Source organism: Anguilla rostrata, chromosome 3 (assembly GCF_018555375.3).
Source record: "Anguilla rostrata isolate EN2019 chromosome 3, ASM1855537v3, whole genome shotgun sequence".
NCBI classification, from domain to species: domain Eukaryota; kingdom Metazoa; phylum Chordata; class Actinopteri; order Anguilliformes; family Anguillidae; genus Anguilla; species Anguilla rostrata.
In genome coordinates this window covers 4,523,471-4,540,181 of record NC_057935.1, presented here as the reverse complement: position 1 = coordinate 4,540,181, position 16,711 = coordinate 4,523,471, and the positions used below count along the sequence as shown (strand labels likewise).

General features: G+C 49.7%; 1 protein-coding gene across 1 annotated transcript; it reads left to right on the top strand.

The window, feature by feature from the left end:
* Window positions 1-645: 645 nt before the first annotated feature.
* On the top strand, window positions 646-16,241 carry chrnb1l (cholinergic receptor, nicotinic, beta 1 (muscle) like). The gene is made up of 11 exons (XM_064325597.1): window positions 646-1,032; window positions 3,411-3,544; window positions 5,945-5,989; window positions 6,370-6,479; window positions 6,782-6,890; window positions 7,361-7,508; window positions 8,242-8,427; window positions 9,836-10,059; window positions 10,201-10,388; window positions 14,331-14,469; window positions 14,615-16,241. The coding sequence occupies exons 1-11, from the start codon at window positions 966-968 to the stop codon at window positions 14,753-14,755; spliced, it is 1,491 nt and encodes a 496-aa protein (XP_064181667.1). The 5' UTR covers window positions 646-965; the 3' UTR covers window positions 14,756-16,241.
* Window positions 16,242-16,711: the final 470 nt, after the last annotated feature.

Genomic DNA, 16,711 nt, shown 5'->3' with positions numbered 1-16,711 from the left:
GAGGGAGAGAGAGAGGGAGAGAGAGAGAGGGAGGGAGAGAGAGAGGGAGGAGGAGAGAGAGAGAGAGGGAGGGAGAGAGAGAGGGAGAGAGAGAGAGGGAGGGAGAGAGAGAGAGAGGTAGGGAGGGAGAGAGAGAGAGGGAGGGAGGGAGAGAGAGAGAGAGAGTTACCGGGAGAGATGGGGGATGAGGGGACGGACAGAGAGCGAGGGAACAGAGGGGCCAGGAGAGAAAGAGAGTGGGTGTCGTGGCGACGGAGGGAGACTGGGAGACGGAGAGCGGATGGCATTTGGGCTGCACCCCAGAGACGGGGGATGACCTAATCTGGGGGGCCCGCGGTGTCCCAGTACAGGTTGACCCCCCCACCCCCACCCCCCCGGGACTGATCATCTGAACAGCTCTCTTTTGTTCTCCCAAAAATATCTCCATTGTCATAACCCCCCCCACCCCCCCACCCCCCACCCCATCAAATGCAACCCCGTGCCCCACCGCCACCCACACACCCCCCACCCCCCGCCCACAGCTTCCCCACAAATACCAACAGGTGCCTGCTGGAGTCGGTCAGGAGACTAAACACACACCCCCTCACCCCCTCCTCCCCATTCCCCCACCCCCCCACCGTGCCCGCCGGCCAATCGGGATAGGCCATCTCGGGGAAAACAGCCGCCCTTGCAAGCGGCTCACGCACGCAGGGGCACCGCCGCCTGTTCACAGTGGACGGTTGGCATAGCTGCGCCGTGCCTGTCGCCAGCTCGAGGGCAAAGGGGGTGTTTTCTGGGACCCCTCAAGGGCTCGAACCCAGTGCCGCCGCCTGGACCGCTCCTGGAGTCGCTCCCTCTCGTGTGGCGACGCCCCCCCCCCCCCACCCCCCCCGTTCCTGTTCCACGGCGCGGGACTTCGACAGGTGCGTCACCCAAAAAACTTTGTGTGAGCCTTCTTTTATCACTCCCTGAGAACGAGGACGAGGATGAGGATGACGAAGACGTGCGGGGTGCTGTGGATGCTCTGGGCCAGCGTCCTGCTCGCTCTCTCAGGTGAGGCCGATTCCACGGGACGCCGTAAGGGGGGGGGGGCGGGGGTGCGTTTTATCATTCACTCCGGGATGGGGGCGTAAATTCACTGCAAATTCAGCAGCCGCAGAAGGACATGGCGGACGTGCGCACGTTAAAATATCCAGTGTTTACCGAACAATAGCCGCGTTTACGAGTCCACAGGGGACTGTATCCTGGTGTGAAATGCTCTCGCACAGAGAAGAAGTTTCGCTGCCTAAAAGACCATTTGGTTAAGAAAAAATAACAAAAGTACATTTCTGCTCCGGGTAGTGTCTTTTAGTAAATCAGGCTTAGGAGAATGTCCTGTTTGATTAGTAATGTCTGTTCCAATGTGCAGAAACACATTTCCCTTATCTAATTTAGCCACTTTAAGAAGGCACATCAAAGAAGGCACATCTGAATAATCTCAGTGTTGTTTTTTTGTAACATGGTGAAGACTTCACTAACTCCGTCCCCTAATCTCAAAGATTTGTTGCCATTTTTCAGACCTCTCTGAGAGACAGACGGAGCCACACCACGAGGACAATGCAGAGAGAGAGAGAGAGAAACTGTTTTTTTAGACCTCCACCGGTTCTGTAATTCTTTTCCGTTTAGGCCGCGCTCTGTGGTGGATTGATTGGGTCTCAGAGAAGATAGCGGGACCGTTAGCGCATTCCGAGCGGCTGATGATAATGGGTGATTCGGTCCCCCCGCTCAGACGCTTTCGGGAAAGTCTTTAAAGCGATTACTTCAGGGGCTACGTTGGGCTTCTCAAAATCAAGCAATCTCGCCTCTCCCTAACGAGGAGAGGAGAGGGCGGGTTTGGAGATTTAATGCGATCATTAGGCACCAGACCGCAGCTCCACCCCCTTGAGGGTCACATGGTCACATTTTTATTATTGGGGACCGTTCTCAGAACAGAATATTATTTAAGCTCTCTGTGTCGGACTGTTTTTGGGTCATTGGGGGACTGTTCTCAGAACAGATATATTCCTGTCATGTTTGCTTGGATTTCAGAAAGCTTTTAGCTCTCTGGTCATGTTTTTGGTCTTGGGGACTGTTCTCAGAACAGAATATTATTTAAGCTCTCTGGTCATGTTTTTGGTCTTGGGGACTGTTCTCAGAACAGAATATTATTTAAGCTCTCTGGTCATGTGTTTGGTCTTGGGGACTGTTCTCAGAACAGCTCACTATTTATGCTCTCTGGTCATGTTTTTGGTCTTGGGGGAATGGGGACTGTTCTGAGAACAGCTCACTATTTAAGCTCTCTGGTCCATGTTTTTGTTCTTTGGAACTTTTCTGGGAACCGCTGTGGTCAGCAGGGAAAATATCGGCATTTATGGCTTCATCTGAGGAGCAGACATGACTGCCGCCAGTGTCAGTGGGATTAAAGGAGAGACAGAGAGAGAGAGAGAGAGAATGAGAGAGAGAGAGAGAGAGAGAGAGAGAGAGAGAGAGAGAGAGAGAGAGAGAGAGAGAGTGGGGAATTGTAAATGTAACAGTGTAGGCAGCACAGATGCCTTTTTGTTGTTGTGCTAATGAAGGCAGTTGAATTGGCATAAATAGGTGAAGGAAGTGAAAGTGAAACAGTTTTGTTGTTTTGTTGTGCCGCTTACGTCGCGCTCTTGTGCGAATGCGTACTTGTTCCCTCTGCTTCTTACATGCTTCGGAAGTGCAAATCATGTTTGTCACATAAAAAGAATGCCGCCATTGGCACTGGCAAATTGAAATTTTGTATTTCAAAGACAGAGAGAGAGGGAGAGAGTCTACTTCCCATTCTGTGTCTTTCTTCCTTTACCTCTCCTTACCCGGCTCTTTCTCTGTTTATCTCCTCCTCCGCCATGTTTCTGTGAGCCATCTTTTGTTTCTCACACTTGTGTCATATCCTGTGTTCTAATACCCACACCTGTGCTGTATCCTGTGCTTGATCCTGTATTGTAACTTGTGCTTTATCCTGTGTTGGAACCTGTGCTCTATCCTGTGTTGTAACCTGTGATCTATCCTGTGCTTTATCCTGTGTTGTAAGCTGTGCTCTATCCTGTGTTGGAACCTGTGCTCTATCCTATGTTGGAATCTGTGATCTAGCCTGTGCTGTAACCTGTGCTGTATCCTGTGTTGTAACCTGTGTTGTAACCTGTGGTCTATGCTGTGTGGTAACCTGTGGTCTGTGCTGTGTTGTAACCTGTGTTGTAACCTGTGCTGTATCCTGTGTGGTAACCTGTGTTGAACTGTGCTGATCCTGGTTGTAGCTGTGTGTAACTGTGCTGTAATCTGGTGTAACCTGTGTGTACTGTGCTGAGCCTGGTGTAGCCGTGTTGAACGGCTGATCCTGTGTTGTAGCCTGTGGATGAACCTTCTCTATCCTGCGCTGTGGCATCCAGGTGCTTCAGAGACTGAGCGGCTGCTGCTGAAGAAGCTGTTTAAGGACTACAACCTGAAGGTGCGGCCCGCACGCACCTGGGACGAGAAGGTGACTGTGCGGGTGGGGATGACCCTCTCCCAGCTGATTGGCCTGGTATGATACATCACCCCCCCCCCACACACACACACGCTCTAACACACACACATGCACACACATACACACTACACACACATAATCACACATACTACACACACATACTCACACTACACTCACATACTCACATGTACTACACACACACATGCATACACACTACACTCACATACTCACATGCTCTAACACACACACATACACACACATGCATACACATACACACTACACACACAAGCACTACACACACACATACGCAGACACACACACACTCACATTATACACACACACACACACACACACACACAATCCCATTTGTCAAAATAAAAGTTTGACATAGCTTGCAAGGTTGAAACAGTTGAAGGAAATTATTAGTCTGGAGAAGTGTGCAACAATGTGTTACAGTAATTAAAACATTTATGGAAAAGCGTAATTATTTTGGAACTCAATTATCTCAATTAACCCAATTATATCTTAATGAGCTTCTCCAGAGAGCAACAGAGAGGAGGAAAACAAAACATGCAGTGTGTCACCCCTTCCACCTTCATCTCTCTCTCTCTCTCACTCCTCTTCATCTCTCTCTCTCTCTCTCTCTCTCTCCCCCCCACTCACCTTTCCCTCACTTTCTGGAGCTCAACCTCAGTGTTCAGTGTTATTTTCCATCTGGAACGGAGGGGGTGAGCACACAGCTGGGAATCTCTGTCCACAGCCGACCCGCCGAGCCACACCCGTCGGGTACAGAATGTTCCCGCAAGGTTCCTTTTGGGTTGCGGCAACGTTGTCATTTATTCTTTGCTTGGCAAGCGCCGTTATCTGGAGCAAAGTCATCACGGCAAGACGTGAGGGCGTGACAAAACCAACGTGGGGGATTTGATCGAGGAATTTAAGTTCATGAAAGAGAAGAACGGAATGTACATATTTGCAGGTGGAATTCTTTGACTAGAACAAAGGGGCACAGGTGGAAATGAGCTGAGGGTGAATTCTGCACGGATATCAGGAGGGTTTTTTTGTTGTTGTTGCAAAGCGAGTTATCAGTGTGCAGAACAGTACACCAGGCCATGGAGTTGAGGCAGAGGCCCTTGGGTTTCAAAGTCCAGGGCGCTGTTTCACAAAGCGGGATTATGGAGTTAGCTGGATGAGTGCACTGAGTAATCTGGGTCATGGACTGCATTAAAAAGAACTGTTCCGAGATTTGCTCAGTGCAGTTATCCAGCTAACCCAGTAACCCTGCTTTGTGCTCAGTGCAGTTATCCAGCTAGCCCAGTAACCCTGCTTTGTGCTCAGTGCAGTTATCCAGCTAGCCCAGTAACCCTGCTTTGTGCTCAGTGCAGTTATCCAGCTAACCCAGTAACCCTGCTTTGTGCTCAGTGCAGTTATCCAGCTAGCCCAGTAACCCTGCTTTGTGCTCAGTGCAGTTATCCAGCTAGCCCAGTAACCCTGCTTTGTGCTCAGTGCAGTTATCCAGCTAGCCCAGTAACCCTGCTTTGTGCTCAGTGCAGTTATCCAGCTAGCCCAGTAACCCTGCTTTGTGCTCAGTGCAGTTATCCAGCTAGCCCAGTAACCCTGCTTTGTGCTCAGTGCAGTTATCCAGCTAGCCCAGTAACCCTGCTTTGTGCTCAGTGCAGTTATCCAGCAAGCCCAGTAACCCTGCTTTGTGCTCAGTGCAGTTATCCAGCAAGCCCAGTAACCCTGCTTTGTGCTCAGTGCAGTTATCCAGCTAACCCAGTAACCCTGCTTTGTGCTCAGTGCAGTTATCCAGCTAACCCAGTAACCCTGCTTTGTGCTCAGTGCAGTTATCCAGCTAGCCCAGTAACCCTGCTTTGTGAAATGCACCCCAGGGCCCTGCTTTAAAAAGCAGGATTACTGAGTTAGCTGGCTGATTGTTCTGAGTAAAACCTGGAAAAGCTTGTTTTACGTCAGTCCGTGTTCCAGATTTGGGAAGGGTTCCGGGTTTTACTCAGCACAGCTATCTAGCGAACTCGCTAACCCTGCTTCCTGAAACAGGGCCCTGGTCTGATCCAGTGCTGGATTGTTTGTTAGCGTATGGCGAGCCTAGATTGGCTGAATTCCTCGTGTTCTTATATTCTTGCGGCAATATGGCTACCTCATATCAGCGCGCACGTAGAGGCCAATAGTTAGCGATAGAATAACGGGAATATGGCGTTATAACGTGTTCCATTCGGGCTCTGGAGTCAGGGGCACTTGTACTTTTACAACCTGCGATGTTGGGAGGTTTTGGGTGGCCTCAGTTTAGCCAGTACCAGTGGCTCAGCAAGCAGGAGCTTCGAAGAGAACGCGAACCTCTTCGGTACAGTTACAACGAATTCAGCGCGTGAGCGCGTAAGGTTTAGCACGAGGCTAACGTGTTTATTTTTTTGCCGCCGCTCTGTTCGATCCCCTCTGCAGAACGAGAAGAACGAGGAGATGACAACCAACGTTTTCATGAACCTGGTGAGTCTGGAATGTTCCGGAACCGACGTCCCCCCCCCCCCGGCCCCCCCGGCCCCCCCGCCCCCCCGCCCCCGCCTAAATTGACTTGTCACTTTTTATAAGTGTGTATTATTTCATCTTTATCGCTCTCACGTGCTCCGTCTCTCCTCCATCAACCCCGGTTCGGGTTTCTTCCTGGGGGCTAATTAAAGTCATAATGAGCTTCACTGGTGAGACGGCGTTGTACGTGCCCAAGGAAATAAGCGATGTTTTACTTTAAATAAGTGATTTATAACAGCAGCAACAGCCTTCCAAATGATAACAATGATTTAAAAAAAGAGAGAAATTAACTACTACCTCTCTCTCTTTCTCTCTCTGTCTCTCCCCCTCCCTCCTTCCAGGCATGGACAGACTATAGGCTTACCTGGGTTCCTGAGGCGTTTGATAACATTACCGTTCTGAGAATTCCTCCAAACAAGGTGTGGCGTCCCGACATCTACCTCATAAACAAGTGAGTGTCGACTCGTCTATCAGGTGAATAATGGGGCAGGAGAGGTTGTTGGGTGGCTCATCCTGTAAAGGCGCCGTTGCAGAGTGCGGGGTGGTATCGAATCCAGACTGTGCCAGTGCCAGCTGTGACCGGCAATCAGAGTAAATCATAAATCACAGTAAAATGTGTTAAGTTTGTGTTCATTTTGGTGTTTTTGCTCCTTAAGGCCGATATCTTCAGTGTGTGTGTCTGCCCTGTAGTGATGTAGGAGTCTGTCCGCGATCCTCTCGATCATTCGGTGCGTACCTGTGTCCGTCCCGCAGTAACGACGGGCAGTTCGACGTGGCTCTGTACGTGAACGTGCTGGTGAACTGCAACGGGACGGTCAACTGGCTTCCTCCCGCCATCTACCGGAGCTCCTGCTCCATAGAGGTACCCCTTGCGCCCCATCCCGCACGGGGAGGGGACTGATCCTGCCCGTGTTCACCAGAAACGGGACTGAGGAGAGGGACGCATCGAGCTACCAACGTGTTTCCAATGACTGAGTTTTATTAGCCAATAAAAAAAAACACTGCATCCCATAACTATGATTTGTCAAGATCTGTGAAATCAGTGATTCCCTGAGCTCCTCCCACTCTGAGATTCATGAAGCCCCACTGTCTCATTCTAATGTGATTTGACCCTGTAGATATGGCTGTAATTAGGACAGCTGATCAGCTGATGTAATTTAGCTCAGAGAATAAGAATATTCAAGGGAATGTCATTGGACGTGCTGGGAGTCCATTCCCCTCCCAAACACAGGGGGCGCACATAAGATGGTGCGAGTGGGGATGCCCCTGTTTCAGCTGATCAGCCCCTCATGTTCACATGATTGCGGCATTACCTCCCCTCCCATCCTCCAGGTGGCGTACTTCCCTTTCGACTGGCAGAACTGTTCCATGGTGTTCCGCTCCTACACGTACGACGCCTCGGAAGTGGACCTGCAGTACGCGCTGGACGATGACGGCCAGGAGATCCATGAGATCATCATCGACGAGAACGCCTTCACTGGTTAGTGGCGAGTCGGGACAGCGTGGGCACGATAAAGAATTTCTAAACATATTTGAACAGGTGGTTGTTAAAAAAAAATACCAAAAGGGGTCATAGGTTAAACAGATAAAAATGCTAATGTGGTGTGGGGATGGCTGGTTTAAGCAGCCACACCTGCCTGGGTCAAGCTAATTAGACCTGGCCAATTGGATAATTGGTTAATAATTAGATAATTGGTCAGGCTAATTAGCTTGACCCAGGCAGGTGTGGCTGCTTAAACCAGCCATCCCCACACCACAGCTAATAATGCGAATAGTGCTAACTGCAGTGCTAACAATGCTAACTACAATGCTAGCAATGCTAAATGCATTACTGACAGTGCTAACTGCAGTGCTTACAGTGCTAACTGATGAGAACAGCGCTAATTGCAGTGCTAGCAATGCTAACTACAATGCTAGCAATGCTAAATGCATTACTAACAGTGCTAACTGCAGTGCTGACAGTGCTAACTGATGAGAACAGCGCTAATTGCAGTGCTAGCAATGCTAACTACAATGCTAGCAATGCTAAATGCATTACTAACAGTGCTAACTGCAGTGCTGACAGTGCTAACTGATGAGAACGGTGCTAATTGCAGTGCTAGCAATGCTAACTGCAGGGATGACAGTGCTAACTGATGAGAACAGTGCTAATTGCAGTGCTAGCAATGCTAACTGCAGGGATGACGCTCTCTTCCTGTCCTTCCCGCTGACAGAGAACGGCGAGTGGCAGATCTGCCACACGCCGTCCAGGAAGAACGTCCGCGACGACTTGTACGAGGACATCACCTTCTACCTGATCATCGAGAGGAAGCCGCTCTTCTACATCATCAACATCATAGTGCCCTGCATCCTCACCAGCATCCTGGCCATCTTCGTCTTCTACCTGCCTCCTGGTGCTGGTGAGGCACTCGGGAAGTAGCCCGTGACAGCCCAAATAACCGAGCCAACGGGGACCACCCGCCCCCCCCTCGGTTTCCAGCAGGGGGGTCGAGCGCCAACGACAGTAGGCACCTGTACAGCTCCATCTGTACAGGTGTCTACTGCCAGCTCAGGCTGGGCACTATATCGCCTGGCGTAAGCCCCGTGCGTCGTCTGGCGGCTGCATGGGTGCCTGAGTGTCCCGCCCCGCCAGCCATCAAGCGTGAGAGGCGCCCTTGCACGCGACCCCCCCTCCACGGTGCCGGGGGTCGCCCCGCGAGCGCTGGGACGTCCCGAACCTCTCATCCCGGTCCAAGGGCACCGGCGTCCCGCTCCGATTAATCCCTCTGACGCTCCCCGCACAGTCGCCAGTCTCCAACTAAAAATGACCCGGTCTCCGCGGCGACGGGAGACGACCGGTCTCGTTCAACAGAAGTCGGGTTGGTTTAGGGTGGTGAGGCTTCCTTTGATGACCTTCCTTTGGTGTTAGTTCGTCTCGATGGTGCCCCAGTGCACAGAAGCTTCCAGTCGGTCTCAATGACAAAACTACTTAAAAAAAAAAAAAATGTGTATATCCTCATCCTTAGAAATGTGGCTCTTTGGATCAAACTCTGGGGTGCTGTAATTGTGTGACCTCCGTGTGGTCATTACTCATATAAACACTTCATCCTCAAGAGCTGCTTTCAAAGAGCCGGGTTAGCAAATCACACGATAAAAAACGTTTACTGTCGGTTGCCGTGGATACAGGAATCTTGTGCACAAAACAGATTATAAATGTTTGTGCCAAAGCAGCATGTCCTCTGCATGTCCCTTCGCACCACAGTCCGGTCAGGATGTTTAATTTTGGAAGGAGCAGGTGTAAACAGTAGAGTAAATCTATTTAGGTCAGTGCAGTTACAAGCTCGGTTTATGTACGGCACCAGTGCCATTTTGAGAGCATACTGTGGGTATCCATGTATGCAGATGATGTAAGTTCGGAGAAAGCCTGTGTGTTGGTGCAGGTGTAAGTTGGGAGTCAGCCAGTTTGCTGGTGCAGGTGTAAGTTGGGAGTGAGCCAGTTTGTTGGTGCAGGTGTAAGTTTGGAGAAAGCCTGTGTGTTGGTGCAGGTGTAAGTTTGGAGTCAGCCAGTTTGTTGGTGCAGGTGTGAGTTGGGAGTCAGCCTGTTTGTTGGCGCAGGTGTAAGTTGGGAGTCAGCCAGTTTGTTGGTGCAGGTGTAAGTTTGGAGAAAGCCTGTGTGTTGGTGCAGGTGTAAGTTTGGATTCAGCCTGTTTGTTGGTGCAGGTGTAAGTTTGGAGAAAGCCTGTGTGTTGGCGCAGGTGTAAGTTTGGAGTCAGCCATGTTTGTTGGTGCAGGTGTAAGTTGGGAGTCACCCTGTTTGCTGTGCCGCAGGTGAGAAGATGACCCTCTCCATCTCCGTGCTCATCGCGCTGACTGTCTTCATGCTCCTGCTGGCGGACCGGGTCCCCGAGACGTCGCTGGGGATCCCCATCATCGTCAACTACGTCATGTTCACCATGATCCTGGTCACCTTCTCCGTCATCCTCAGCGTGGTGGTGCTCAACCTGCACCACCGCACCCCCAACACGCACCACATGCCCCTGTGGGTGCGCAAGGTGAGCCACCAGGGGGGCGCCGTTCCGTTCCCTGCTGGCCTCTATGCAAAAAAAGCCAATCCGTTGTCTTCGTGGAGTCCGTAAGTGAACGCCAGGCGCTCCAGATCAGGGGTTTTGAACCCTGTTTTGCTCTGCTCCCAGGTGTTCATCGACCTGCTCCCGAAGTACCTGGGCATGCAGAGGCCCCGCCCAGAGCGTCCCCTGGAGGCGGAGCCCAGAGAGGACACGCCCACGTCCCATCCCATGTCCCATATGGACGGACGCAGGCCGGGCACGGAGTACTTCATCCGAAAAATCAACCCCCAGCTGCTGTTGCCCTGGAAAGGCAGGTAATAATAATATTAACAATGATGACAACGGTAATAACATTAGCTAACCTGTGCACCATGCATTTTAAGTAGGTTTAAGACTCGTTGTAATCACGGCAGTGGGATATGTGGTCTTAAAGTGACAAAGCAGGACCGTTTAGAGTTTCGTTATGAATGCCCAGTCACACTCCAAAAGCATAATGCGTAACCACGGCCACTTACCATGTGCAAGCAGTTACATCAGAGAGAGTTTCATCCTTCATCACCAGTCTCGGGCAGCTCCTGTGGAGTGGTTTCACTGTCAGGAGAGACGAGGGAGATGAGTGGAGAAGAGGAGGAGGCTGGAGGAATAAAGCAGGGGACAGTGTCCTCCTCTGCAGCGAAGAGAGAAAATTTCCGTTCTCTTCAAAAATAATTTCCCATTCTTGAAGAGTTTTTTTTTTTTGTTGCTGTTTGTCATAAGTGATATCTTGGGTATTCTGTCAGGGGAGCCCTGCATATTTCAGAAAGCACACTGAATGATCAGGCAAGTGTTACCCTGAGCACGCAGTTTAACAGATCATTCTGGGAGCTGCTGAGTGGCTCGTTCTGGGGTAGCCCTGGTTTACACGCACTCTATGGTAGTGAGGCGCTGTTTACAGGAAGCCCTTGTTTACGCGCACTTTATGGTAGTCACTGCTGTTTAGGGGAAGCCCTGGTGTACATGCACTCTATGGTAGCGAGCGGCTCGTTCAGGGGAAGCCCTTGTTTACACGCACTCTATGGTAGCGAGCGCCAGTTTAAGGGAAGCCCTGGTTTACACACACTCTATGGTAGCGAGCAGCTCGTTCAGGGGAAGCCCTTGTTTACACGCACTCTATGGTAGTGAGCGGCCGTTTAAGGGAAGCCCTGGTTTACACACACTCTATGGTACCAAGTGGTTCCTTCAGGGGAAGCCCTTGTTTACACGCACTCTATGGTAGCGAGTGGCGTGGGTGCCTGAGCGCCCTGTCCCGCCAGCCGTCAGTTCCCCAAAGGCATGAGAGGAGCCCCGCGCGCCCCCTCCACGGGCCCAGGGGGTCAGAAACAGACCGCGCTGACCGCTGGCGCTGGAACGTCCCGCCTTTCATGCCTGTCCAAGGGCACTGGCACCCCGCTCCATTTAATCCCTCTGACCCTCCCTGCACAGTCGCCAGTCTCCGGCCCTCTGTTTGCTTTGGGCATTAGAGAGTAATCCCACAGAGGGGGGGGCGGGGGGGGGCTAAGGGGGGACAGAGGGGCGGGGGGGCTGCTCCAGAGAATTGCTCCGTTTCAAACTGAGAGGGACACGGGCACCTGGTTCTGTCCTGTGCCTGACTCTCCCTGTCAGAGAGCTCGTTAGAGGGCGAGCGGTGTCCTTTCAAATCTGCTGCTGTGTGTGTGTGTGTGTGTGTGTGTGTGTGTGCGGTGTGTGTGTGTGTGTGCGTGTGTGTGCGAGAGTGTTTGCATGTGTGCATGTGCTCGTGTCTATGTGCTCACGTCTATGTTAAATTTAATGCGGTTGTGCATGTGTCTGTGTTCATCTTTCTATGGATGTGTGTGGATGGGTGGGTGTGTGTGTGTGTGTGTGTGTGTGTACGTATGTACTGTATGTGTAGTTCTGTGTTTGTGTGACAGGAATTGCAGACATTCACAGCGCTTACATAGCTGAGCTTCAGACCTCACCCCCCCCCCCCTCACTCCTCCCTACTCCTCGTCCTCACAGCTACCGGTGAAATGGGCTGGAATCGCTAACCTGACTCTACTGACAGGAATTTGGCGCAGCGCTGGACTGGCGTTGACCTCGACCGGCCCCGTAGTGAGATGCCAACGCCCCCCTCTCCCCTCCCCCACCCCCTCACGGTGCCCGACCGCGCCCTCTGCCCTGCGAGTGGCTTGGTGCCTCGCGCCACGGGAACACAGAGTCCAGGAAATAATTCGGCTTCGTACATGATGTGCGAACAGACCGGGCCGCGCGTGATTGGTCGGAGCTGCGGTGCTGCTGTGGCGAATCGAATCACAGCACAGCTGTGTGTTGTTGGTGTGGTTGCTAGCATTAGAGCGTTATTGGTGTTGAATACGCATTCTCTGGACTGGGAATGATGTTAGCCAGGTCTGGTACTCTTGCTCATGTCCCTCAGGTAGAGTTAGGCACATACTGTACATTCTCTTACATTGTAAGTTGGTCTAGTGTGTGTGTGTGTGTGTGTGTGTGTGTGTGTGTATGGTTGTGTGTGTGTGGGCATGTATGACTATATTTGTGAGAACCAAATGTCCCCACAAGAAAAGAAAGATGAGGAAAATTACGCAAGGTGTGTCCCCACAAGTTCAAGAGGCTGTTTTAGGGTTAGGACTTAAGGTTAGAGTTACATTCATTCCGTAACCTCTAACCATAACCCCAACCACTACATGCCTAACCTTAACCCTAACCTTAACCGAATGGTAAGTCAATGGGAAGTCTTTACAAGTATAGCAATACAAACGTGTGTGAGTGTGTGTGTGTGTGTGTGAGTGTTTGTCTCCCAGACACTGCCCTGGTAGTTCCCATAAAATAAACGTTATAAAAATTAATTACACACTTGTGCACATTTATCGCTCTTTCATGCTTAAATCATTGCTGAGTATTGTTATTGGGAATTACAAATGAGACACTCGTTCATGACTGGAAATTCAATTTTCCGATTCTGAAGAAGGATTTTGCTGAAGTGCTTCACGCAATTGATTAATTTTTTTTTTTCCCTTTTGGCGAAACTCGCGTTTAATGACTGTTAATAAGCAGATATTAAGATGCTGTGCTTGTTTGCAGTGCAGTACTCAAAGGTGTATGTGAAAAGGAGATACGGATGCAGTGTGCATTGCAAAGCATGAGGCAGAGTCCGGATGGATGTGTGTTTGGAGGTGCAGTAAATGTATGTAAAAGGAAAGGGTGTTCAGGATGGATGTGTGTTGTATGTAAACGGAGAGATTCAGAAGGTGTTCAGGATGGATGTGTGTTGTGTGTAAACGGAGAGATTCAGAAGGTGTTCAGGATGGATGTGTGTTGTGTGTAAAAGGAGAGATTCAGAAGGTGCTCAGGATGGATGTGTGTTGTGTGTAAAAGAAGAGATTCAGAAGGTGTTCAGGATGGATGTGTGTTGTGTGTAAAAGGAGAGATTCAGAAGGTGTTCAGGATAGATGTGTGTTGTATGTAAACGGAGAGATTCAGCAGGTGTTCAGGATGGATGTGTGTTGTATGTAAACGGAGAGATTCAGAAGGTGTTCAGGATGGATGTGTGTTGTGTGTAAACGGAGAGATTCAGCAGGTGTTCAGGATGGATGTGTGTTGTATGTAAACGGAGAGATTCAGAAGGTGTTCAGGATGGATGTGTGTTGTGTGTAAAAGGAGAGATGAGAGATTCAGAAGGTGTTCAGGATGGATGTGTGTTGTATGTAAAAGGAGAGATTCAGAAGGTGTTCAGGATGGATGTGTGTTGTGTGTAAAAGGAGAGATTCAGCAGGTGTTCAGGATGTGGATGTCATGCAGACATTTCAGCTGCTCCGGGCAGGAATAGCGGGGTCAAGGTCAGTGGGTGGAAATGTTCCGGAATGTGATGCTGCCAATCAGAATCAGTGTGTGTGCGTGTGTGCGTGCGTGTGTGGGTGCGTGCATGCGTGCGTGCGTGCGTGCGTGTGTGTGTGTGCATGTGTGTGTATGTGTGTGTATGTGTGTGTGTGTGCTGCGTGTGTGTGTGTGTGTGTGCATGTGTGTGTATGTGTGTGTGTGCATGTGTGTGTATGTGTGTGTGTGTGCTGCGTGTGTATGTGTGTGCATGTGCGTGTGCGTATGAGTGTGCATGTGTGTGTGTATGTGTGTGCATGTGCGTGTGCGTATGAGTGTGCATGTGTGTGTGTATGTGTGTGCATGTGCGTGTGCGTATGAGTGTGCGTGTGTGTCCTGATGTCTCTCTCTTGTCTGTGTTCTCTCAGGAGTGACAGTACAGTCCAGCTCCAGAGATACTTTGACACTGAGAGCTACTGCCTGATCCTCCCTCCAGACCTGAAGTCTGCAATCACTGCTGTCACTTACATAGCTGAGCAGCTGAGGAAACAGGACACTGACGGCACCGTAAGGCCCTGTTCTGTGTGTGTGTGTGTGTGTGTGTGTGTGTGTGTGTGTGTCTGTAGACCCTGTATGTATTCTTCCTGAATTCCCCAGTCTCTCCCCTGTGTTTTTCAGTCTTTCTCTGACATCCATCCATCTGTGTCTGCAGATGACAGAAGACTGGCAGTACATCGCCATTGTTGTGGACAGACTGTTCCTGTGGCTCTTTGTGGTCATCACCACCCTGGGCACCCTGGCGTTGTTCCTGGACGCCAGCTTCAACTACACCCCGGACCAGCCCTTTGCCTGAGCCTAGTGCCTGGCTCCGCCCATTCGCTCGGCCAAGAAGAAGAGAGGACTACACTTCCCATGATTCCCGCGCTGACCTTTAGTCGCATTCCAAACCATGGCTTGGAATGCGCACCTCCTCCTTGGAAAGCCCTCAAATGCCCTCAGACCTCCCTTTGGAAATGATCAATCCGAGTGCTGTAACAAAGAGATCATTTGAGTGGCCAAGGCATGAGGCTTTAAGATGCAAAAGTATTAACTTCTCAGCACTATTAGTCCAGATCTCTTCCAAAATGGCTTCGGGAATCAGAACTTGTATGAGGAGACCGACTCACTAGATTGAATATGCACCATTATTATTAAATATTATACAGCTATCCAGAGGCAGCTAATTTATTATCCATTAGCATAAGAGCATTTAAAACAATATCGTGACAATTGATTGTTTCTTTTATTGACTTGTGGCATTTATTTATGGAGGTACAGTGAAAATACAACTGCTGCTATGACATCAACAGGGTTCGGTTCGCACTTGATACTGGTGTTTTCATCTTCCGGTAGTTTAATACGTTAGTTCGCTAGTTTCTGTTTTTTTAACCCTCTGCTTTTTTTAATCGGAAGCCACATTTTTTCGAGGCTGTCAGTCACATGGGCAGTGGAATGCTCAGTCTGTTTGGCGGGAAAATTCTGGAAATCAGGCTGGGACTTAGAAGGGGGGGGGAGGTAAATCACAATCACAGAATGAGGGTGGGGCGTGTGGTGGGGGGGGGGGGTGTAGACCCCCGTGTCCCTCTGAAAACTTCCATGGGAGTGTAACAACACCTTACGCTAGGTAAACAATTAGCCCGGAAGCTGTTTGCCTACCCGCGCCCGAAAGTGGAAATGGGGGGCGTGGCTGAGGAAACTTGTCTATAAACCTTTTTTTTTTCTTTTTTCGATGCACAATATAATTACATCACATTTATTCTCTCCCGAGGGGACGTGTTGACACGAGTACATTGTATACAAGTGTGTACAAGCACTGCACCTGTACGTGGAAATAATTTCAGTTACACCCAGGTACCCCTGGAACATCACCAGTGTTCTCTGTACATCAGTGGTTCACAAGGGTCCCAGCCCTTCCAAAGGGGAAATAAGATATTTGGGGTAAAAATGAGTGACGGATCTCTGGGGCCTGTGTTGGGAGCAGAGACTTTAAAAAATAGGAGCCACTGCTGTATGCCAATGAAGTCAGTTGTGTAGTTCATGAATTGTGACACCAGAGGGCAGCAGAGGGTAGCGGATCATTTTTTTTCTCTCAGTATTCTCACGTTATTTGACCTCTGGAGCTGAATGGGGAGATGATCTGTGTAGCCCTTCACTAATGTTGTATTGCTTAGTACACACGCACATGAACCAGCTCAGCTATGATAGAAGTTATAAGTATTATGAATACAAATTGAAAATGATGTTATTTAAGGAAGCTACTGTCAAGTATTTTCAATAAAGATATATTTTATATTGTGCTACCTTGATATGTATCTACTAAATAATCTGAGAATGTCTCACAACATTAATATTAATCAGTGCCACCTTATTTCTTGCAAACGGTGATGCAAGAAATATGCACAATGCACATGAGATCTATATGTTTTCGTTCACAAAGCATTGTTAACGTAAATATACTGGAGGGTTTTCTTCAGAAGGTGATAACCAGGAAAGGCACTTTCAAGACACCGCAAATATTTGTACGGAAGTTATTTAACGTTAATTATCTTCTCATAGGAGGTATTAATATACCTTTGTGTGTGTGTGTGTGGGTGTGTGGGTGTGTGTGTGTGTGTGGGTGTGTGCGCAGCTGTGAGTCATTGTGAACAATGTCACTGCCTGAAACCCAGCTTACCAATAAGGAAAGAATCTGAAAACCGGTGATTATTAACTCTCAAACCGGCGCAGTTTGTTTATGTAGAGCTTAAGCACTCAGTTCCGTGACCTCACG